This window comes from Squalius cephalus (genome assembly GCF_949319135.1).
Source record: "Squalius cephalus genome assembly, chromosome: 8".
Classification (NCBI taxonomy): Eukaryota; Metazoa; Chordata; class Actinopteri; order Cypriniformes; family Leuciscidae; genus Squalius; species Squalius cephalus.
Window position 1 is genome coordinate 42,493,381 of NC_137129.1, and position 24,495 is coordinate 42,517,875.

At 37.8% G+C, this 24,495-nt stretch overlaps 2 protein-coding genes across 4 annotated transcripts in view; both read right to left on the reverse strand.

Moving 5' to 3' along the window:
- The window catches only part of LOC307163748 (uncharacterized protein), a 238,057-nt gene that overhangs the window by 209,384 nt on the left and 4,178 nt on the right, over positions 1-24,495 (reverse strand). The window lies entirely within an intron of this gene.
- Positions 10,190-23,619, reverse strand: LOC307163721 (uncharacterized protein). Of its 3 annotated transcripts, none has more exons than XM_079879937.1 (7): positions 23,251-23,619; positions 18,861-19,001; positions 13,599-13,630; positions 13,260-13,496; positions 12,767-13,012; positions 11,639-11,710; positions 10,190-11,562 (listed from the first exon to the last, which is right to left on the reverse strand). In XM_079879937.1, exons 2-7 carry the CDS (start codon positions 18,869-18,871, stop codon positions 11,324-11,326), a joined length of 837 nt encoding a protein of 278 aa, XP_079736063.1. In that variant the 5' UTR covers positions 18,872-19,001; positions 23,251-23,619; the 3' UTR covers positions 10,190-11,323. The 3 variants fall into 3 exon arrangements, with proteins under 3 accessions (XP_079736063.1, XP_079736061.1, XP_079736062.1); XM_079879935.1 differs by having other exon boundaries at positions 13,221-13,496; XM_079879936.1 differs by lacking the exon at positions 23,251-23,619 and adding an exon at positions 22,353-22,434 and having other exon boundaries at positions 13,221-13,496.

The following is a 24,495-nucleotide window of genomic DNA, read 5'->3' on the forward strand; positions in this document are numbered from 1 at the left end:
TCAAAGTTTTGAATCAATTGAATCAAGTGGCTCGCAAAATGATTCACTGTTTCGAATCCCCACACGCTGGTGACTCCTGCTGGTCAAACAGTGTAACTGCAACAAACTCAGACACATAGTACTGAGTTCTCAGGCACCTTCAGGACATGGTGTCGATGATCCCTACCAATTTTTGTGAAGATATGTCAGTATGTGTCTCAGACACATACTGAGACAAATATTTATTTTCCTGTTGGTTCTTTGCAATGTTGGGACATATGCTGGCAAATGTAACCTTACAGTTGACTTGCCAAATCACTTTCATTTGTTTTATTAATAAAATGAATATAGGAAGTATAGGAAGTACTGGAAGAAGGGGTAGATTTCTACCCCTATCACATACACACACACACTCACTCACTCACTCACTCACTCACTCACACACACACACACACTCACTCACTCACTCACTCACACACACTCACACACACTCACACACACACACAGACACACACACACACACACAGAGAGAGACAGCCACAGCATGGCCTGGCACCACAGTTTTTAACAGAACTGTTACATCTTAATATCGTAGATTCAAATCGCAGATTATGCTCCTCACAATCACAAGATCTGGGCCGACACTATGTTGCTGTCTGGGTCACAGTACAACTTGCTGGTTGTTCCCCAAATATGCTTAAGATCTATGGGTGATAATGCTTTCTCTTTCTGTAGAGAAAGAGTAACTTCTCTGTGGTATGTTCTTATTAAAAGTCTTACAGCACCAATTATATTCAAAACATTGGCTAAATATGTGTAACAAAAAGGCATCTACAATAAACAAGGAGGCAACTTAAGACAAATTTTTAAAACTTGCATTTGTTTGTTGATTTGTTGTATTTTTTGCTCTTTTTCTTTTTCATTTGTACTTTTATCAACTGTATTTTTATATTGTGCACTGCGCTTTGAGAAGCTGCTTTTTAGGCGCTTTATAAAATAAAGTTTATTAGGGGGGCCAAGCACTGAAATGGCTTTAGCCCTTTTGTATCCGTTAGTTTTCTTATTATTATTCCTCCCGAATGGGAGTCAATGACAGCCATATTAACCGTAAGTAGGGAAATAATTTGGCACACTTGTAGTGATGGTAAAAAAAATTTGTTTGACCAACTTTGGGGTCTCTAAGACATTTAAATGATTATAACTTTTGAACTCTTTGATCTAGAAAAACTTATTACACCTGATTTCTCTCATCATGGTGATCAAAATCAATATCTTTCATTAAGACTCCGCCCATTGCAGAAGCGGCCATTTTGAAAAGTACAGTATTCTGCTTATTTACTACACAGTCTGATCAGATAATCTTTAGACTGAGCCGCATATAAATTACTAAACTGTTTTTTTTTTTTATTATTCTTCTCTGTTTGAAACTTATGATGTTGCAAACTGAACGAGGTCGACCCAAAATTGGTTCAGAGGCTGTATCTCGGCCAAACTTTGATCAGTCGAAACGAAAATTGGTACGACAACCCATCGGGTTGCCATTTTGAATTTTGTCATTAATTGCAATATCTTTTAAACTATTTGACATATCTTCACAAAAATTGGTAGGGATCATCGACACCATAGATATCATATAAAGGCTAGATGTCTTAAGGCGGAGTCACTTCCGGCATCACCGGCGGCCATCTTAGGACAGGGCTCTGTGAATTAAGGTGAGTGAGCAGCACGCACACAAATCCTCTTATCTCGCTGAAATCTGGACGGATTTACAAACGGTTTGGTTTCTTACAAACGTCATTACCGTGGCTATAATTCTTTCATATGGAAGTCCATTTGTATAATTATTCATATGTATGCAGTTTCATAGCTACATCTCTGACGTTTATAACAAACCAAACCATTTGAAAATCGGTAGAAAATTGAGCAAGTTATGGGTATTTAAAAGTACATGCACCATGATACGAGTGAGCGAGCTCCCTGTGGTAAGATGGCCGCCGTGTGCGGAAGTCGACCTCCATTGGCCAGCAGCGCGGATGAGACATCTAGCCTTTATATGATATCTATGATCGACACCATGTCCTGAAGGTGCCTGAGAAATGTAAACACAGTGCCACCTAGTGCTCCAGAGATATGTTTTTTTTTTTTTGCAAAAATGTTGTTCAAAATGTAATTTCTTCATATCCTTGGTTTATGCTGTTTATATCCTAATGATCCTTGGTTTATGCCGATTCTGCCGAATTTGTCATTTTTCAACAATGTGACTCTCCGCCATATTGAAGCAAATGAATAACACCTTTTCTGCTAACTCCTACTACAAATGTTGCCCAATATTGTCCAAAATCGGCTCAAATTATCTTTGGACCGAGCCGCACAGAAATGACTAAACAGATTTTTGATATTCGCTACCATTCCCGGGATATTCATCTCCGAATGTGACCTTGCCTGTATTTGTTGCCATATGCTAGTTAGCTTAGCATGCCAATCAAATAGCATGCTAATCAGAAGCTATTCTTTCTAATGTGGCTTAAACATAATTGTGACCTATAGTTACCAAGTTATTTTAAATGGCTAATTCGTTAAGATGCTAACTAATGGTTTGGTGTGCTCAGTCTCACAATGAAGGCTCTCCTTGGCAGCTTCATGAATCAGTGTCAGTGGTGCACCTTGATAAGCCACAAGCCTTAACCTTCCAGGTCGTGGATTCGAGTCCCGTGTAGGGAAACTTTATAAAATGTTATTTAGAGCCAATAGTTGTGGTTCTGCCTTCAAAAGCTCAAGTTTCTGTCAAATTAAACCAACTGTTGAATGAGTGGTATGCTGTTTAAAGCAACAGGCTATAGATTTGAAGATTCATTCATCAAACCCAGTATGTTGCAAACATTAAACCATGTGAATTGTTCAAAAGATTCCTATTTACAAAAACTCCAAACAAGCCCAAAAAATAAAATAGCCATAAGGGCTGGCTGTTATATATATTTATTATTATAATTATTACACACACACACACACACACACACACCAATTGTTATTTCTATGAGGGGAGAAATGAAGATAAAAAAGACTTTAGTTTGATGTTTATTACGTACTGTATTTTTTTTTAAACGTGTGGATCAAAATTTTTAAATAAAATGAAAGTGAGTGTATAATGTGATGTGTGTATCTGTCACATAACACACCTTCTGTTTTCTCATCAGGATGAATCTCCTTCTTCTTCTGCTGTGCTTTATCAGTTATAGCGGTCAGTGTCATTTAAGTTTATATGTGTTATTAAGTGTAATATTTTTTTTATTCTTTTTTTTTTTTTTTTTCTGTTGTGCCACTTCTGTTGGCGGGTATTTGTGGATTGATGGTGTAAATTTCCCATCATATTACATCAATAACACACACTGACATCACTGGTTTATTTATGCAGTTTCTTCTGGTTCATTGGTTAATAAAGGAGTTCAGGAGTTCACTAAAACTGCACAACACATCTCTAGGTTTATACTGTCATCAACATTTGAAATGTGTAATGTGCCACTTCTAATATTTCTGGCTACTTGTTGCCTTTATTTATTTATTTATTTATTTGAATCCAGTTTACTAAAATAACTGAAGAATATTTAAATAAAGAATATTTAGGATCATATTGATTTAGGAAAATAGACAGAAATGCCACATTTATTTCCCAGTATTGATATATTGTATTGAGTGAATATTCCTGTGTTGCAGAATCTTCCAAACCTGTGTCAGGAATAAAGGGAGGAAACGTCACTCTGCGATGTGAACTTAAGGACAGAGAGATTGTGGATATAAGTTTAATCAGTCGGTCAAAAATCATCCCTGTGTGTGAGAAGAAAAACTGCAGTGGTCGAGTGTTTAAAGAAGGATCATGTGACGTCGTCATCAAAAATCTGAGACTGAGTGACGCTGAGAAATACTTTCTGAGAGTCCATTACACTAATAATCTGACAGAAGTGGAGCAACTAATGAAGGAGTATCAACTTCATATTTATGGTAAAGTCAAAACTGATCAAACCATCATCATATGCTTTCATGATTTTCTTTAATTGTGTTGGTATTGTTGTGAATTAATTAGAATAGAAATGTTTAATTAATTATCTTTAATAATAACAGACACAGTTTATATGGTCATTTATAAGGTTGTTCAGCTTTAAGAAAAGTCTACCCATAATGCAGTGTAGTGGGCGAGAGAAAGCGGAAAGAAAAAAGAGAGAAGAGAACTGAGATTTGATTCCATGTGTAATCCTGTTCATAAACTTCAGGAAACAGTTCGTTTTATTTTAATTCAAGTCGTCAGTGGTCATTACTGCTCGCTGAGAAGATAACACATGACGGAAATTTCATGCAGGACTAGAAACTGCACAAACACTGAGTGGGACAAGTTTAATATTCAGATTGGATTGGGATTTTCCAATGGCTGATTTGATCTAAATAATAAATGTTTACGTCTGTTCCCTCAATCCTATATGTGATTATGGCCTTGATTAAATGACACTCATAATAATGATTGAGGATGAATGTCTGTGTTTCTCCTCAGATGAGATCTCTGTGCAGAAAGGAGAGGATCTGAAGTTGGATGTTCTGTTGACCAATGCCTATAAAGTGGAGAGAAACTCTAGTGAAGGCTGGACAGAGGTGTGGACGAGAGGTCACGGGGTCAACAGTGATCGACTGACTGATCGAGATGGAAATCTGACCATTAAAAACTTTACAGTCACTGACACTGGAACATACAGAGTTCTGGACTCTAATAATAAAACCTTGATCACAGTCTCAGTCACAGGTGAGAGAAGATCAGTGGATGAGCAGAGATATTATGATTAATCAGTAAATTAATCTGTGACGCAAAACGGCATGACTAACCTTTCAATATTTACAGAATCTATAGACTCGAAGGAAAATCTGAAAGACACAGATAAAGACAAAACTGATGACACTAAACATCAAAGTAAGTAAAACATGAGGCATGAGAGCTTTACAGAAATTCTTAAAGGGGTCATATAATGCTATTTTTGTACAAGCTAATATGATTATTTAGGGTCTAAATTAAAAGTTTGTAATATACTTTAATTAAAAATTCTCATTAGTATTGTAAGAAAACATTCATTTTACCTGGTCAAAAACAGCTCTGTTTTCAGCTCAGTGCATGTGTCTTTAAATGATAATGAGCTTTGCTCACCCCGGCCCTCTGCTCTGTGCGTACACCGTTTTAATAACACAATAACCATAACGCGTTGTTCCTTATAAACGTGGGATTATGAATTATATTGAGAACGTCGTACATAGAAAACATGCCGTAATGTACCCGGAGTGTAAACAGCCGCATTCATCGTGAAGCGTGCAGCAAATGATTTGCACAGATTAGCATAAAGATTAATATAAAGGTCAATAAAATGTTACACTCACTTGTTCTTCTGGAGGTGCAGCAGGAACACGAATAGTTGGTACTGATCCTTTTTTCAGGAGCAGCTTTTAGCAAATCCAGCTTTATACTGACCTCAAGCAGTCTGGTGTGTGAAATGATTCGCGCAAACATGAAAGCATTGACGTTGATCGTGGGGAATATTCCCTTCAAAAACAAACTCAGCCACTGCATCTTCAGCGGTTCGGATTTAGGAACATCAAAATGACTGTGTTTCTTATTACACCCAAGAACAGAACACCACAATCGCTTAGATGCCATTCTGCTCATAGACAGTGCTCCAGTATCAACAATGACACACGGACTATGACTGACAGTTTGCTCACGAGTGAGGGCGGGTCTGTGTTGAAACGCTGCTGTCAATCAACCATCGTGGGAGGGGCGTCAATTTTGTGACGTCACAAAATCGAACAGCTTGATTTGAGACGGGAAAACATATAAGAAGATTAAAAAAAAAAACACTGGATGGATTTTTATCATTTTATGATGGTTGTGTACAGACACTGCCAACACACATTTCAGTACAATCAACTTGTAAAAGTGCATGTACCATTATATGACCCCTTTAAACAGTGAATTCCCTCTCTTCCCACTTTCTCTCTCCCTTCACCTGTAGATTATTGGAAGTTGCCGGTTGGACTGACTGTGGTTCTGCTGGTTCTGGTGGTTCTGATTGCTGTCGTGATACACAGACGTCGCCACAGAGATTACTTGTAGTGTGTCTCTTGAAGGATGAAAGGTCTGAGTTCAGGGATCAGAAGTATCGAGGATCTGTCGGCACGTGGCAGAGCCAGTCCAGGCCAGTCGCTCCTAGAACAAGTGTCCACCAACACCGGATGAGGGGCCACGTACAACGGGAATGCAGTAATGGGGGTCCGACTGCATTGGCATCAACTGCCTTGAGTTGCTAGCAGTACACCTTGCTTTGAGACGAGGCAAATGAGGCCCCACGACAGCCTATGGCCCAGGGAGAGTGGAGACTCCATCCCCAGGCGGTCCAGCTGTTCTGGGACCACTTCGGGGCCGCACAGTTACATCTGTTTGCCTCTCCGGACTTGTCCCATTGCCAGTTTTTTACTCCCTGACCCAGCGGAGTACCCTCGGCACGGAGACACAGGCACACAGCTGGCCAGGGGCCGTCACAGAAATGCTTTTAAAACCCCAGTGAGCCTTCTTGCACAGCACTGTGCTAAGTCAGGGAAGAGAAGGAGCAGGTCTTGCTAGTTGCCCCTTAATGGCCCAACCAGACCTAGTTCTCTCGAATTTATGCTCCTTCGATAGCCACCTTCCTGACCATTCCTCTGAGAAATCTCAGGGACAGGGCACCGTTGACCCTGAAGTGGAACCTGTTCTTCTCACTGAGAAGACCCCCGAAAGTTTTTGATCACTTCCGTTCTTTCTTTTCTGCAAGATGGGTCGAAGCGAGGGCTGTATTCAAAACATTTTCGCAAATTCCGTCGGCGGAGATTATTAAAATGAGGAACATTATGACTTCATAAGATCCGAAAAAATTGCGTTGTAATCCAAACGATCCGTTCGTTGTAGTTCTTGGAAAAGGGATTCTGTTAGATAAAATATTTAACATTGTTAACTTTATTTTTATGATCAAACAGCAACGCGAGCGTTTATTGTTGCAGTATAAAATATTCCCAATCCACTGTGTCTGGATTTCTTAAAGCAGGGTCACTGTCATTTACATAGCCTACATACTCCCACTGTTTCAAAGCACTGCACTGCATTCTCAAAATTTCTTATTTCTCAATGAATCCAAAACCGAGGCTATAGTCTTTAGCCCCCATGACAACTTTTCATCTTGCATTAAAAACGTAGGTGTTTTCTGGGATCAGAACCTCAAATTTGAAAAACAAATAAATGCGGTGAGTTCTTGTTTTTTCCAGCTACGTCTTCTCACTAAAATCAGATCCTCTCTTTCTGAGGGGCTGTTTACACCTGGCCACTTCATGTGTTTTCTCAGATCGGATAGCTATCTGATTTATCAAAACGATTCCATCTACACCTGGTCACATAAATGTGTTTTTGCGAAACGGATTTAAATCCGATCTTCAATTCCCGCGGTATATGCAGATTTAATGGAGTGCACGTCAGGAAACCAACAGATATGAGCTGCATTTTATTGATCAGCTAAAATTTCTGAATCAAAGACCGCAATAAGAGAGAGCAGTAACAGCCCTGGTAAGATCATTTAGTTTCTTTACTTTTAATGATGATGATTGTGTGTTAAGCGTCTACGATTTACTTTCACTTTGATTTGCGATAGTTTGCACGTTGGCTTAATGAATAGATGCTCTGCTTCTCATCTGCGGTGACGCGCGTGTTCCAGTAGCGTTGTCATATCTGGCTATAACATTACATATAGCCTATAACACACTCTCACACGTTTATTTTTTAGCATTTTTCGGAGGAGTACAATTTACATATGTGGTTTCAACAACCAGATGCATTTACACTTGCACAGTTTCGTCTGTAATGCGGCCCAGACCTCCTCCTGAAGTGGTTTGAGCGATCGGATTCAAATCCGTCACGAATGCGTTTCGGAGGGCATTTACACCTGGGCCCGTATGTATAAAACTTCTAAGAAATGCTCTTAAGAATAGTCTTAAGCTTTGACTTAAGTGTCAGAAAATACTTAGTAAAGAGTAGGACTTTTCTAAGAGTAGGAGACTTTTATAAAGCAGCTAAAAGCAACTTTCAGTAAAGTATAAGACTGATTCTTAAGTGCTTACTGAAGTGGGACTTAAGTGTTGTAAACTAAGGACTACAGTGATGTCAACCCAAAATGGCCGCCCTCAACCACTGAATCAGCCAATAGTGAGCCTGCAAGGATGAGGTCACTGCAGCATGACACCAATCATTTAACCTAATTATAATAAAATAATTTAATTAAGACACTGAAGCTTTAATATTTAAATTTATTTAAAAAAAAAGCTTTGCAGTGCATTGTGCAAAATTATCACAAGTTAGCATTTATGCTGTGGAAACCCTTTTCTATTGATGCGTGTCTCCTCATTTACAGTTGGAGCAATTATGCAAACATGAGTTCCATCAATGGATCCAACAACTCAGGAAAGCCCGAAATACGCAATAAAGTGGCTTTATTTTACTGCGAGATTTGAAGATCAATTGGAAAGTCAAAGAACTGCCATATAGTATTGGCCAAAAGTGAGGCCAAGGAAAATTGACACTCACCCTTTATTAAAATAGTATTAAAAATGTGTTAAAGATTTTGTACGCGTGTTGTGTAGTTATGCTTGGAGTCAATTGTTTATTTGTGATAACACAATAAAACATGACAAACTGTACAGTCATCATTTTTAGCCAATGTCGAACAAATGAACAAGAGAGGACAATGAAATATTAATAACTGACTACAGTATGTTGCAGACAATGTATGATTTTTTTTCTTCTCCTGTGAGCTTTTTAGTTTTTTTAAAAAAACCTGTAGCTGTAGTTTGCCCTTTTTTCAACAGTATTATTGATCTTCCTGGATTGACACCATTGTCTGAGAACTGAACTGAAATGAACAATGACATTACTGTTTTCGCAGAGTGGCTGTATAATGAACTAAATAGATAACTAATGATCTTTTACAATGGAAATAAATCATCATTGAACTAACTTCAGCTGCACAATGGGTGAGTTGACTGTGTGTATTTATAGGCCTTTAATCATGCTGATTGAGTAGACCTGTTGATTACTGATTGCTGACAGCTGGAATGACTTGATTGTTTGATCATTAGAACGTGTTCCTCCCAAACTTTGTTAATAAAACATCATGTGTGTGTGTGTGTGTGTGTGTATACACCTGCATTTATTTACTTCCTCTATTCCTTAGGAATACAAATTTTTTACAAACAGGAAAAATTATTTTTATCATGAGTCCTGCTGGTCTAATGATATTAAAGCATATGTTTGCTTGAATTAGCTGTGACAAAGGACATTGGCATGTAAACTGCAGTTGCTCTAACTCCTAATGCTTTATCACTGAATCAATAAAGACCGGGATAGTTCACCCCAAATGAGAATTCTGTCATTACACCCTCAAAATGAATACTAGGAAAAAAAAAATACTATGAAAGTCAATGGGGTACATCAGTCTAGTTACCAACATTCTTTAAAATATATTCTGTTGTGTTCAACAGAAGAAAGAAACTCACACAGGTTTGGAACAACTTGAGGGTGAATAAATGATGACAGAATTTTCATTTGGGGTTAACTATCCCTTTAAGTAAAAAAAAAAAACCCTGAAAACTGGTAACATTAACCACAATATCCCATTTTCTCTGAAGTGAAAGTAAGATCTGGCCAGCTGGAAAAGCATCTGAACCACAGTTATCTATTTTAATAAGTGTGACCCTACAGCAATGCTAATTTTACTGGTAGGAATTGAGACAGATTGTGAAATAAAGCACACAAATCTGTCATTTAGGTGATTTTTGATGAATCAGAGCTCCATGTTTCGCTGCGGCCCATCCTTTCTGCCAGCCGTGATAGTTGGTTACGGTAGCTTGTGACATCAGAAAAAAAAAAAAAAAAAAAAAAAAAACTTTCCAAGCGTGTTTTTGAGACTGTCTTTGGTTCACTGCAGTTTTAAGGGGAAAATACTCAGCAATGGCACATGAATACAGTGTTTCCTCTAGGATTTTCATATTTCCACCCATGGGTGATTTCCACTGGCCACGCCCCCTTCACCCTGGTGTTTAGACCTCCCCACCCAGCAATCACAGCACTTTGAGGAAATTAAAAATTAAAACAACTAACCATCTCTGACAAAACAAATTGCGAAAGACATTTATTTACAAAGACTTAAACTGACACAGTAAGAAAAGCTATATACATATGTAAAAAAAAAAACATTATAAATTAGGTTAGAGTATAATACAGCAGCAAAAGTAAAAAAATTAAGGCTGGGAATCGACAAAAAAATAAATAATTGCACAATTTGCTGTAATTAATTGCATTTCCTCCAAGCTTGTAATCTTCAATATTTAAACTTAGAATCAACCAATTAAATTAAACACAGGGAAAAAAAGGAACAGAAAATAGCCCTAAATTAAAATAATATTAAACATCAACATATCAATATATTATTCTTTTTCAATAATCAATCAACAATCAATTTAACAGATTTTTTTTTTACTAATGATCAAAATAAAACAGTCCTACAAAGCCATTATTACCAGAGCATGTGATCAGAGCAGGTCATTTTACCATTGTTGCCCAGCATGACTATACCAGCTCAGCAAACAGAAGTCTACTACTGAGAAATTTCACGTTATTTGAGCGGACTTTGCCCTTCCAGTGCGTGATCGGTACATGATTGAAGCGTTTGGGCCGTTAACGACAGAGCAGGACACGCAGCGCAAACACATAGCAGAACATTGAGCAGAGAGCACCGACACACACACGCGGCGCGGAAAAGAGCCGCTCATGAAAGCTGCGCGAGAATGAAACCTGATCGCCAAACACGGAGGGGCGGGACGGCATATTTTCTGCCTTTTCGATAGCAGCTGCAACAGGGAGTCATTAAGGCGAGGCAAAAAAATAGAGCTGCGTTAATTGCGTTTTTTTTTTTTATGCGTTAAACATCTCAAATTAGTCACAAAGATTAACACGTTAATTCCCCTAGCCTTAAAAAAAATAGATAAATAAAACATGAGTGCAAAATAGATGTATAAAATCTTATAAGAGATCCTCTTATAAAATGTTTCCATCCTGGCCTGCAGTTTAAACCGGAGTTCCAGCTTGGGATCTGGCTCTTGTTCAAGAAGGTTTATCTGTCACTCTCTTCCAGCCTCTTGATTCTGTCTCAGAAAAGTTTCTGACCCTCAAAACTGTGTTCCTTCTAGCCATCTCCTCACTAAAAAGAGTAGGAGATCTTCAGGCCCTATCAGTATCTCCCTAATGTCTTGAGTTTGCACCCGGGATGCAAATGCAGCAATAACCATCGTTGTGATCATCATTTTCATGATCGTTCGTCACGGTCACGAACGAGTACTCCAATACTTGATCGCTCTTGCTCATTGCTACTTTGTAGGAATCTGGTTGCTTATTCCTGTTCAGATGTTGATGAGTTATCTTGATGATTAATATAATCAGAGCCAACAGAGCCAACGGAGCTACAATCCAAACCCAAGCAGCTGGAAGGGGAAAGAAACTATTATTAAACGTTTTTACAAATGTTGTAACAATCTCAATGTCTCTGGTTTTACTTACAGTGTTGTTCAGTGTCATCAGTTCTGAGATCATCTGTGCTGTTCAGATTTCCCTCTGATTCTGTGCCAGATTCTGAAGAGGATATTGAAAGCTTAGTCACAGTTTAGTCAAGTCACCTTTATTTAAACAGCGCTTTTTACAATACAGAATGTTTCAAAGCAGTTTTACCAGGAAAATAATGCAACAAAGTTTATATACAGCGTCATAGTCCAGCTTAAGTAAGTTCAGTGTTGATTAATTTCTGTTGGAAAAAAGTTATTACTTTAGTTCATTTATCTATACAGCCGCTCTGAAGAAAAGCGTGACTAGTCTCTCTGTTTTCTGAAGTGAGGTGGACTCCGGCCGTATCCAGATTAGATGGTGGATCTGCACCTGGACCCAACCATGACGCATCCCTGAAGTGTCGGCTTCATCGACACGACCAATCTGACTTCTGATCTGTAATGCTGCCTGGATCATAATCATTCACTGTTCGCTCGTTGGCCAGAGGAGAACTGGCCCCCGACTTGAGCCTGGGTTCTCCCAAGGTTTTTTTCTCCATTCTGTCACTGATGGAGTTTTGGTTTCTTGCCACTGTTGCCTTGGCTTTGGCTTGCTTAGTTGGGGACATTTAATATTCAACGATATTATTGATCTGCCTAATTAGGGTGGACAATGATGCAATTTTTTTCAAGAAACAAACTTTGTTGTATTATTTTCATTTTATCAATGTGTAGCTGCTTTGATACAATCTGTATTGTAAAAAGCACTATATAAATAAAGGTGACTTGACATGTCATCGTCCAGCTCAGTTCAGTTCTCATATAATGGAGTCAATGCAGATCAATAATATTGATGAATATTAAATTAAATGTCCCTAACTAAGCTATCCATTCACTTTGTAGGAGTAGGACTAGTGTGTGTGTGTGTGTGTGTGTGTTTAAGTCTTGTTTTATTGTATTTTATGTTCGCATGTTGATTTATCGGTGCACATCATTATAGTTTTAATAATCTTGAATCAGAATAACTTCATCTTGCAGCTTCTCTTCTCTAGTATTAGTATTCATTTGCTGTTTAAATTATGAAAAATAAACCTCACCTGTCTGCTTTATATGTAATATTTCAAAACATCCATTGAATTTCTCTCACCTGTGACATTAGTAGTGACTAGTTCTCCTCCTGTTGAGTTCAGGACTCTGTAAATCCCAGCATCACTTGAGTTGAACTCTCTGATGAGCAGACGACCATTGCTGTCGGTCAGTCGATCATTCAGGACACCTCGTTCTCTCCTCCACATCTCAGTGCAAACTGTGCCTTTACAATGCTCAACTGTATCAGCTTCACGTGGAAGATCATCAAACGTCAACTCTTCACCTTTCCGTCCTGTTAAGTTAACTGAAGAGAAATGATATGAGAGAATAGTTGTGACATGTTGATGGGTGGGAACTAGTTTAAGTTCAATTTATTTATATAGAACATTTACAACAGCCACTAGGCTGAACAAAGTGTTTACAGAACAAGATTAAAAGAAGATATAACATGCATACTAAAATGAAAGCAACAAAAAGCCCAAATCAATATTTAAAATCAGTTCTAATCTCACCAAGGACATGGATTTCATAACGGTAGGAAATTGGATCACCATTGCCATGAACACTTAGAGTGTATTTTCCAGCATCAGTGGTCTTCAAGTCTTTAATAATGAGACCACAAAGATCACTCTCATTCACGCGGGCCTTGAATTGTTCGTTCTGTTTAACACCATAAGCGACTATGGGTCCAAATATTAGGCGAATGGATAAATTCTCTTCGATGCTCTCATCACAAGCCAGGGAAACACTGCCATCTTTTTGTCCGTGGAGAGTTAAAGAAGCAGCACCTAGATATAAAAACACGGTTGAATTACTATACAATATTGATAATGATGTGGTTTTTAATGTCCAATTTACAAATAATTCCTCTTTACATTACACACACTCACCAGACAAAAAGGCCAGCAAACTGAAGAGGCACCTGATAAAAAACAAACAAAAAAAACAGGGTGGTTATATGTGTGTAATGATTGGGACTCGAACTGAAAAGAAGTAAACAAAGGAGAGAGGACGAATCGTTCACAGCATTGTCAACGCTTTACTTCTTTTTCACTTACTGCTGTATTGCAGTCTATGAACACTTACACAGAACACACCTAAATGGTCCTCAAATATCACCTAAAGTAAAGAATACTGTGCAGAACGCATGACTCAAAAAACAAAACCGCTTATTTAAAAGGTAAAAACACAGACCACAACACAACTCTAAACTCTACACCACATAAGAGGAAGCTGCACACAGACTTCATTTAAACTTGTGTCTGTCTTCATTGTGCTGTATTTAAACTTGAAAGTGAACAAGATTTCCTTTTTTTTTTTTTTTGCCTCACTTTGTGAACCACTACTGAACAACTTCCCATTCCCATTACACATTAAGGCTTCTCTCACCAGATGCACAAATGTCTTGCTGAACATCAGCTTTGGAAATAAAAGTACTTTAGAAGTTATGCAGATAAATATGAACGGAGGTGGGAGCTTGTAATGTCATGTGCTCCTTGACTTAATTAAAACCAATTATTATAGTCACTCCAACAGAGGTTAACAGTAACTCATAGATCTCAGCTACAGATATGAGCTGCGTTTCCCAAATCCTCCTTTACTCTGCGTCGTTCTTAAGTTACACCTTTAGCTGAACCTTATCATTAATACGTGTTTCCCGAAACGTTCCTATTTAAGTATACCTTCTGTAAGTCATACGTTTGTTAGGTTGGTCTGGACCACTCTTAGCTTTACCTTATCACTGTTGACCGTCTATAGGAATATAATTCTGAAGTTGTAATAAACCCAGTGTTCAATTATTATAATTCAAGTGTTTTCATGCAAAGAATAACATTGTCATTACACTGACTGTTGCTTTATAATCATATTATCCACAGGTACATCAGCTGGCAAACCATTAGCCAGTAAAGGCTTATGCGTCTATTTACTAGGGCTGGGCGATATGGACCAAAATTCATATCCCGATATATTTAGGCTGAATGTCGATATACGATATATATCCCGATATTTTTTTCCGTAAAGTGAGAGCAAATGTTTAGTCAAAGTCAAATATGACATGAAACCAGCTATTTCAGGGAACAGTTGCAAAATCAAATGAATAAATAATAAACAGGTTTCTTCTTAGGGCTGCACGATGACAAAAATCATAATTGCCGATTATTCCCTTCGAATTGTTATTTGCGATTTATTAATTCTGATTATCAAAGTTTACATTGAATATATATGTAAGCAAATTTTGTGTAAAATGTTATAATTTACCTATATATATATATACATATATATATATATATATATATATATATATATATATATACACTTCTCCCCTTTACTTAACATGAATTGTAAGAATATGACTAATAGTAAAGACTAGTACTAATAAATAAACATTAGGCCTATGCTAAAGCTATTAAATAGCAGTCCCAAACTAGTTTTTGTTAATACAATGTTGGTATGAGCCACTACAGTCATTTAAAAATATAAAAAAATAACAAAGAAAAATAGTGGCATTTTGGGGTTAAAATGGAAATGACAGTTACCATGGTGAATACACAATATTAACAATAACTGTTAATGAAACATGGAAACTGCTCCTGGTGAATAGAATGAAAATCATACCTGCATTACTTTTATTTCGTGTAATTTACAACGTAGCGGCGTTGCATGCTTGTAGTTTTCTTTTGCACTTATCAGTGAGGCGATACACAGCGCGCGCGCCGCCGCATTTGCGCGTGCAATTGAGTGTGCGCTCCGAGCACAGGATAACGGCTGACAGGACAAGAAAGTTCAAGAAAGAAACAACACTTTATTTCGTACACTTATGTCACTGCCTGGTATCAATTGTGCTGGGTTTTCTGAAGTAGTCATGATTCGCCTCTCGTAAATAAACACGCACGCAAAGTGGAAAAGGAGGAGCGGAGGCGCGGGGAGCAGAGCGCAAATTTGAGCTATATCGATATGTGATATGGTCTAATTTCATATCGCATTTAAAAATATATAGATATATTTTTTATATCGATATATCGCCCAGCCCTACTATTTACAGTTCATTTTATTCACTTTGGTACTATTTTCACAAGTAAGGTGTACATTCTTAGTGCTAATATCACAATAGATCATCAAAAGTGCACTTTATTTCAAACATTTCATGTTTTCAATTGTGTTAGTACAATGCACAAAATCACAAAGTATCCTTTTCACAACACAAAATAACTTTCATCTATATTAATGTTTCATTCATAGTGGCGGCCTTTCATAATGCCATTACTATCAAACTTTTGATTTGCATCTCTTCTTGTTTAGTTTAATACATATATCTGTTATTTAATCCAATTAATCTTAATGGTTAATCAATTAATCATTTGGTTCATCTATAGATACAGCTTCTGTAGATATAGTTCCTACTTTGTTTGCAATTTCTGATACAGATAACCAAATGAAATGAATTATTTTTACATTATAAGTAGGGGTGTAACGGTTCACAAAATTCACGGTTCGGTTCGATACGATACACTTGTGTCACGGTTCGGTACGTTTTCCATACTGCAGCAAAAATAAATAAATGCCAGAGAAATTTCCTTGAATTTTTTTTATTATTATTTTATTTAATGAATCTAACATCATAACGTATGATTTTTTTATTTAATTTTTTTGTTGCTTTTTTTACCAAGCAATAATGGAGCTATACTTGACTCTTCTTATGAGCATATAAAACAAAACAGCTCCTTGGACAAAATGAAATGTAATATTGTAGGCTAGTTATAAGCAAAGGTTTATTTTAGTTCAGATTAACATGGGCAGCAATTGTATTCATAATGTCAAAATAAAACCGACGTAATGTTACTTGAAAGCATATAGCCCACTATTCCTGACAAACTTCCATACCTTGCAGTTAGTGTTACTACAGTAAATCCATTCCACGGTGAATGTTGCTGATCTGTGGACACCGGCCAGTTCATTCATGGCACGGTGTTTCTTCCTGGTTTCCACGTCAGCGCTGTTTGATCCGTTAATAACAGAGAAATGTGAATGTTTCTCACTAGATCTCACAGCGATGTTATTACTTAAGTGGCGAATTCAAAAAGCATTTGAAATTCAAACGCTTTCTTTACTGGTCTGGATCTCTTAGCGCTGTGTGGTGTTGCTTGATCAGGCTTGCGCATAGGGCTCGCGAGTCCCGCTTCAGTTTCGTTCCTTACATTGCATTTGCCAGTTGATGTTGTGGTCTCGCCAGCCGCTATGAGCGCGCTTGCCACCCGCGACGCGCCTTCATTTGAAATAACGAAATTTTGGTCGGCAGAAAAAATGGTCCAACGAACCGTTCGGTACGTAATGCGTACCGAAAACTGAACCGAAAGCCTCGTACCGAACGGTTCGATACGAATACGCGTATCGTTACACCCCTAATTATAAGTGATTTTTATAGTACCAAAGCGAATAAAAATAAATAACTGTAGTATGATTTATGCGCCGTTATTCTCAAGTGGCCATAGGAACTGGTAGGAGGGGTAAGGGAGTGACGCAAGCACGGTGACTTTTATTTTGACGGCGCGACGGACCTTTATTTTGGCGGCGCTGAGAACGCCAGAGCAAACAATGCTCGCATTCTCTGTGTTTATTAGTTAGCGATCTGTTTAACAACAGTACTGTTTAATATCTTAGACAGTATATGAAAAAAGGTTATTAGCCTATGCCGTGTGGTTGATGTCCAGTGTTGGTAGTTGGGCAGAAATACATAATCATGTTTGACTTGGTCCCCTCAAAGTTGCGTTGGATTTTCTCTTCAGCATAAAGGTTTAGAGACCCATCTATAGCCGCTTTCCGACCGGAGGAACCTTTTCACAGTTCCTAGAACTATTGGCTAAAGTACCCGGATGTCGGCGTGTTCGCACCGCAGGAACTAGGAACGATTTTAGTTCTAGGAACTCCATTTGTAGAACTAATTTAGGTTCTACTTCAGAGTAGGGTCTAAATCAGCACTATAGGAACTACCCGTGACGTTAGTGTTCGCTGATTGGCCGAACACACGCGGAACACCAGCACCCGCCATTTTTAAAACAGCTATAATGTAAACACACAGATTATAGCCTATATATTTACTCCAGAAACTAACTATACAAACATGGAAAACAGTGATAGATGGGTCTCTAAACCTTTATGCTGAAGAGAAAATCCAATGCAACTTTGAGGGGACCAAGGCAAACATGATTATGTATTTCTGCCCAGCTAGCAACACTGGACATCAACCACACGGCATAGGCTATAACCTTTTTTCATATATTGTATACTTTCTATAACAGTTCTATCTAATAACATATTAAACAGTACTGTTAGACAGATCGCTAACTAATAAACACAGAGAATGCGAGCATTGTTTGCTCTGGCGTTCTCAGCGCCGCCAAAATAAAGGTCCGTTGCGCCGTCAAAATAAAAGTCGCCGTGCTAGCGTCACTCCCTTACCCCTCCTACCAGTTCCTATGGCCACTTGGCCAGTGCGAACGCAAACAGCAAAACTGAGTTTGGGGGAGAGTAGTTCTTAGAACTGTTAGAAGTGGACAGTTCCTAGAACTACTTGGTCGGAAAGCGGCTTATCACTGTTTTCCATGTTTGTATAGTTAGTTTCTGGAGTAAATATATAGGCTATAATCTGTGTGTTTACATTATAGCTGTTATAAAAATGGCGGGTGCTGGTGTTCCGCGTGCGTTCGGCCAATCAGCGAACACTAACGTCACGGGTAGTTCCTATAGTGCTGATTTAGACCCTACTCTGAAGTAGAACCTAAATTAGTTCTACAAATGGAGTTCCTAGAACTAAAATCGTTCCTAGTTGGCGTGTTCGCACCGCAGGAACATCCGGGTACTTTAGCCAATAGTTCTAGGAACTGTGAAAAGGTTCCTCCGGTCGGAAAGCGGCTATTGATTAACCATTAAGATCAGTTGGATTAAATAATAGACAAATGTATTAAACTGAACAAGAAGAGATGCAAAACAAAAGTGTGATAGTAACGGCATTGTGAAAGGTAGGATCAGGATCACAGCAAATAATCCTGGCTCTTTAATTACACAATTACTACATTTAACAACTCAAGCCTTCACTACACCAGTGTGCTCATCATCTACACACAGAATATGATCACAGAGAGAAAGGGACCCACCAGTGGAGCATCTTCCCTCTGTCTGTGGATGTGTCCTGGAGGAACGTTTTCTCTTTTTGTCCTTTCTTCTACCCTGACTGACTCGATAGCGTCGCCCTATGATAGACCCCACTTCTGTTCTTCTGCTCCAAATTCTCCATTCTGTGAATACAAATCAACAAATCAACAAATATACAATAACATGAAGTAGTAAAAAAAAAAAAAAAATAATAATAAAAAAAAAAAATCATCGCACTACTTGTTAGAATTACTAATCTCCCCACTACTTGAACCAGCCTATGAGGCAATACCCAAAAGGCGTCATGGACGGTACAGGCGTCACGGTTTGGTGCATACATTTACACAGAGAATACACGGTATGAAAATAAATAAAACTCACGTGCAATTTAATTAATGTAATGCGGAACTACTGTTAGATACGTGGATTATTTTGGACACCTAATCTGTAGCTCCGCCTTAGCTCTGAAGCAGGCTGCGATGTAAAGATTGCAATGCTGGAATATATTGAGAGAGAGGTGTGGGCGCGATCGAAAAGTCGTAGTGTTTACTTATATTTGTGTGTGTGTGTGTGTGTGTGTGAGGCGTGGCCGCGATCGAACAGTGGAAACATAAAAACATACTCCGTCATTTAGCCTAGTTTATACAGGACATCATTCAAACTGCAAAGTGTTTAAGTTACTGTTAATTACATTTTTAAGGAAAACAAATATATTAATCTGAAATGTAGCAGATTAATATTCAATTAATTCAGGTACAATTACCAAACATATCAGGTATTTTTTATGAATTGAATTAATAAACTAATTATATAAAACTATTGTCCGTGCACTACAAATAAACTGGTTCTATGCCTTTACTTTATTAATAAAACTTATTAAAAAAAAAATACAAGGCTTAAGACATTTATTGTTCTTTTGGTGGTCCAGCCTGAGACATGCACAAGCCTTCTGCATTTTTGCTTTGCTTTTCCCTTCATTGTAATTTGTACCCAACCGTGATGTCTGAACCGAGGTATGAACCAAACCATGACTTCTGTGTGCCGTTCCACCCCTAAAAGAGAGTGCAGAGTTTTCAAATAATAGTGGACCAATGATTATTTGTGAAGAATAACTTTAATTAAAACAAAGTGTGAAGACTCGATTACAACTTTTGCAAACCACTAGTAAAGATAAACAAATATGTGCCAGGAATCAAGTGTTGATATAGTAGTGTGGATATAGTAGTGGGGATGGCTGTGCCAGGCTAGTAATCTCTACTAATGAGGCCTGCTGGTGGTCATTTTGGTCTGGGTCATACAATTCTATGTTATATAGCTGACCCGGCCCCGGCCCCCCATCACAGTCAGGAACGATAATGTGGCCCCCCGAGAAAAAAGTTTGGTGACCCCTGCCCTAAACATTCGTCATCTTGTGTCTAATACGCTATATTGTGTAATTCTAATTATAATAGGGTTTATGTTCATTATTTTGTTGTAGTGCGTAGTTTGGGCAATCAGAGTTTTTTTAGTTTTCCCAATTGTGATTAAAATGTATTGCTACTATTGTAAGTAATTATCATACAACCAAGATATTTCTTCACCCATGTTTTTATATCAAACATACAGTTCTGTCGTGCAGCATCTTATGTGACAAAAAATAAAAATGTTTTGTTGTAAATTATGATAAAAATTGGGGTAGGTTTCATGGGGCTCTTTAAAAGGTGGCTTATTAGAGTTTAATTGTGAACAAACAAGTTATGTCTACATTAATTCTCAAGGACTAACAAACATGTGGAGAGCATTTCATTCCCCATTGATGGCAAATTAATATTGTGATAAATATATTGTATGAGAACTTTCTATTCATCAAATAATCCTGAAAAAAAGGTACACAATGGTTTTCAACATTGATAATAATAATAAATGTTTCTTGAGCACCAAATAATCATATTAGGATGATTTCTGAAGACTGGAGTAATGATGCTGAAAATTCAGCTTTACCAACACAGAGATACAGGCCCGGAGTGGGTAATCGGGAGAATCGGGAGAATTCCCGGTGGGCCGCTTCACTTTTGGGCCGGACGAGGAATATATATATATATTTTTTTTTTTTTTTTTTCACATTTCAATGTCACGTTAGTTACATAGGCTACACACGTTTCGCATTCTGACACCGCAGCGCGCAGCCTCTGCATGGGTTGTACCATGTGAGGGAGTTCTCCCCTCCCCTCCTATAGAGTTGGTTGGGTCCATAGTCCGTCTTTTCCAAAACGTTTTCTCAGGTAGGCTACCGCGGCACCGCCTACCGATAGCTGGGCCGGCCCTACCGTAACGGTACACGTCAGGGAGGATGGATGGGAGGAAGAGGACAGGAGGTATGAAAGCTTTGTTTCCGCCACAGAATAAAACATTTTAAAAAATAATTGCGACTTTTTATCTCACAATTGCGAGTTTACATCTCGCAATTCTGACTTTATTTCTCAGAATTGCGAGATATAAAGTCAAAATTGCGTGAAAAAGTCGCAATTGCGTGTTATAAAGTCAGAATTGCGAGATATAAAGTCAGAATTGTGTGAAATAAAGTCGCAATTGCTTCTTATAAAGTCAGAATTGCAAGATATAAAGTCAGAACTGCGTGAAATAAAGTCGCAATTGCTTATAAAGTCAGAACTGCAAGATATATAGTCAGAATTGTGTGATATAAAGTCAGAACTGCGTGAAATAAAGTTGCAGTTGCTTATAAAGTCAGTACTGCAAGATATAGATTCAGAATTGTGATATAAAGTCGCGTTATAAAGTCAGAATTGCGAAATATAAAGTCAGAATTGTGTGAAATAAAGTCGCAATTGCTTCTTATAAAGTCTAAGTGAATTATTATTTAACCTTTACATTATTTGTTAACCCATGGTATTAATACAAACTACACAATAGTAAGAGCTGAACTGTTGCTTCATTTATCCAATTTAGAAAAAGTGCTAATTTGGAATTCCACCATGGAAAAAGTGGGCCGGTCTTGGGCCTGAAACTCCCGGGCTGAAAAGTGGCCCCACTCCGGCCCTGCAGAGATAAAGCATTTTTAAATATATTCAAATAGAAAAGTTATTTTATATTGTAAAATGTATTTTGGATCAAATAAATGAAGCCTTGGTGAGCAGAAGAGACTTCTTTTAAAACATTTAAAAACTAAAGCTGATGCTCTGCGTGTTTTTCTGAGGCGTTCATGTAATTTAATTTACGAGATTTTATTTCGTCCATTAGATCGATAATCTGTAAAATTCATATTTACTCACCCATAGACTCCCCCCATTAAGAAATCAGGACAGAAGTGGGTGAAAGTGTGCAAAAGAGACGGATTAAAACACTAACGTTAGGTGTAAAGGGGAATATGCCCATCGTTTACTCGTGATCAGATCGACCAAATCATAACGCATCTGAATACCAGATGTACTAAACAGTAGATGTCCGACTGCGTCCGACTGTTAAAGGCACAAACACAGTTAGCGAAAAGTACAGACCAGACTTGTGGAGAATAAAATCTGATGCTCCTCTTCACTTCTCCGTATGACTACTCCACACTTCCTATAATGCTCTTCTTCTTCTTCTTCATACAACTTTTAGGTGTATTACCGCGGCGCCCCCCTCTAGTGGGCATCATTAGCTATAGCTACTATTCCTTTTTTTAAAAGGCTACAAATTCTAGATTTTTTTATTCTGTATTTTTCAGATACTGTATACGAAATGTAACACTATCTTCATATGATTTCTTTTGTAGGATCGTTGTAAGCTCTAAATTCATCTGAATTTTCTTGAGGTTTTAAATAAACATTTATTTCATTACAAAAAATAGGACATATCAATATAACATGCTCTACAGTTTACTTTAGATTTACATTTTCACACTTGTTTTCACAAAAGTCTTTGTTTGTTTTTTATTTCTCCCTGTTATTCTCTACGATTCTTTGAAAATGTTATAAAACCATCTTCCTGTTCTTTCTTCCAGCCACTGTTTTTGCAATCTATCCCTCACGTTTTTTAAATAAACATTTCATTTCAGTCTTACCATATTTTACCTTAATGTCTATGTCAGCTTTATTTGTTGGTTCCTTTGCACACTCATCTGCGATCTTACCTTCACTCATACATGAGCTGCTGCAAGTGTGGCAAAACTATTGTACACCGCATTTCCGTATGTGAGTGTGGAGGGAGGCTAGTTTACAAAATTCAGCAGTTTAATCCTGTTTGGACACGAGAAATACGATCTTGTTACCAAACCGCTCTTACTTCCCGTTGTTTATCCCTCCTCCTTATCCCACATTTATTTTTGCCCTAGGATTTCAAATGTGCATTATATCGATCGTGTTAGTGTTCATTAGCTGTATTCGTGTAGGCCTGTGTGTGTGCATATCTACTCACCCTTCAATCCCATGACCGCCAGTTCTCTTCTAGCTTTCAACGGAGCCACAATCCAGTTTACTCCCTTCTTCCCAATATTTACTTCACTGCTGCAAATCATTTTTCTTTTATTCATAATCCCATATATCCGACTAATTTATCTAGTACTTTTTAGATACTGCGTCAAAATCGACCTAGTGCCTATTAATGGATTTAATGTTGCAAAATCCTCAATTCTGGTATTTGCTGTTCTTTTCCTTTCGCCTCTTACATAAACTGATTCCATCCCTCTGTATAATTTCCAATAAAGCTCAACCGATGCACGCATTTTGTCCTGTTCGGTGTGCTATCTTTGTGATCCTTTCCTGCAAATATATAACGACCAACTCCACCCATGTGGTTTGCACTCAACGTCATAATCGGAACGTTTGATTCCTATTGGTCGTAAGAGAAACACCCCCCCCCCCCTCCAAAAAAAAAAACACACACTTGATGCGAGTAAAAAATGAAGAAAAGAACAACTAGGAAATTATATCGCTGCACACACACACCGCCATCTTACTAACGTCAAATATGTTTATTAAACATAATTACAATGGCATCCCAATGAACAAAACATCGGAATGATACAGTTGGTGTAGGAATTATTACTGAGCACCAGATGGCGAAGTAGATCACTGTGTCAAAAGCTTCGAAGCACCAACGCAAAGAAGTTTGTGGTAGAAGCCTCGTTTCTATTTTTTACAGTCGGTTTAGAGACAGGAACAGTTGAATTGCTCGGCTTTGAAGCGAAAATCTGAAGATGAGATTATCCTGCTGGTCATCATATGCCATAGCCTATATATATGGCTATAGGCTATATGTAATTAATGAGGATAGGAGCAGGCTTCACTCAATTTTGATAATACACTTTTTAGAGTGCTGGCCTAAAAATATAATACATAAGATTAGGACAGAGGCCGCACTATGCATAAACGTTTTTTATTCGTTGCACAATGTGCAACGAATAAAAAACGTTTATGCATAGTGCGGCCTCTGTCCTATTCTTATATAGGCTATATGTACAAATATAGTATATTATTAGTGTTAGTAGCCTATTTTGATTTCTTAGCATAATGACCTTTTAGTGTCAGTGATAGTCCGTTTCATATAACCCCATTATACTTGGTATACTTGCACTATCATTATGCAGTCAGACAGGAAATAATTTTGCATTGCATGACAATGGTGTGAAAGTGTGATGGAAGATCTGACATTGGCTTTAAA

What these genes read in the sequence shown, in the direction of transcription:
- LOC307163721 (XM_079879935.1), bottom strand. An exon ending in TTTGCTGGCCTTTTTGTCTG is followed by an intron (nt 13,497 to 13,598) that starts GTGAGTGTGTGT and finishes TTTTATATCTAG; the next exon opens with GTGCTGCTTCTTTAACTCTC. An exon ending in AGTCACTACTAATGTCACAG is followed by an intron (nt 11,711 to 12,766) that starts GTGAGAGAAATT and finishes TATCCTCTTCAG; the next exon opens with AATCTGGCACAGAATCAGAG.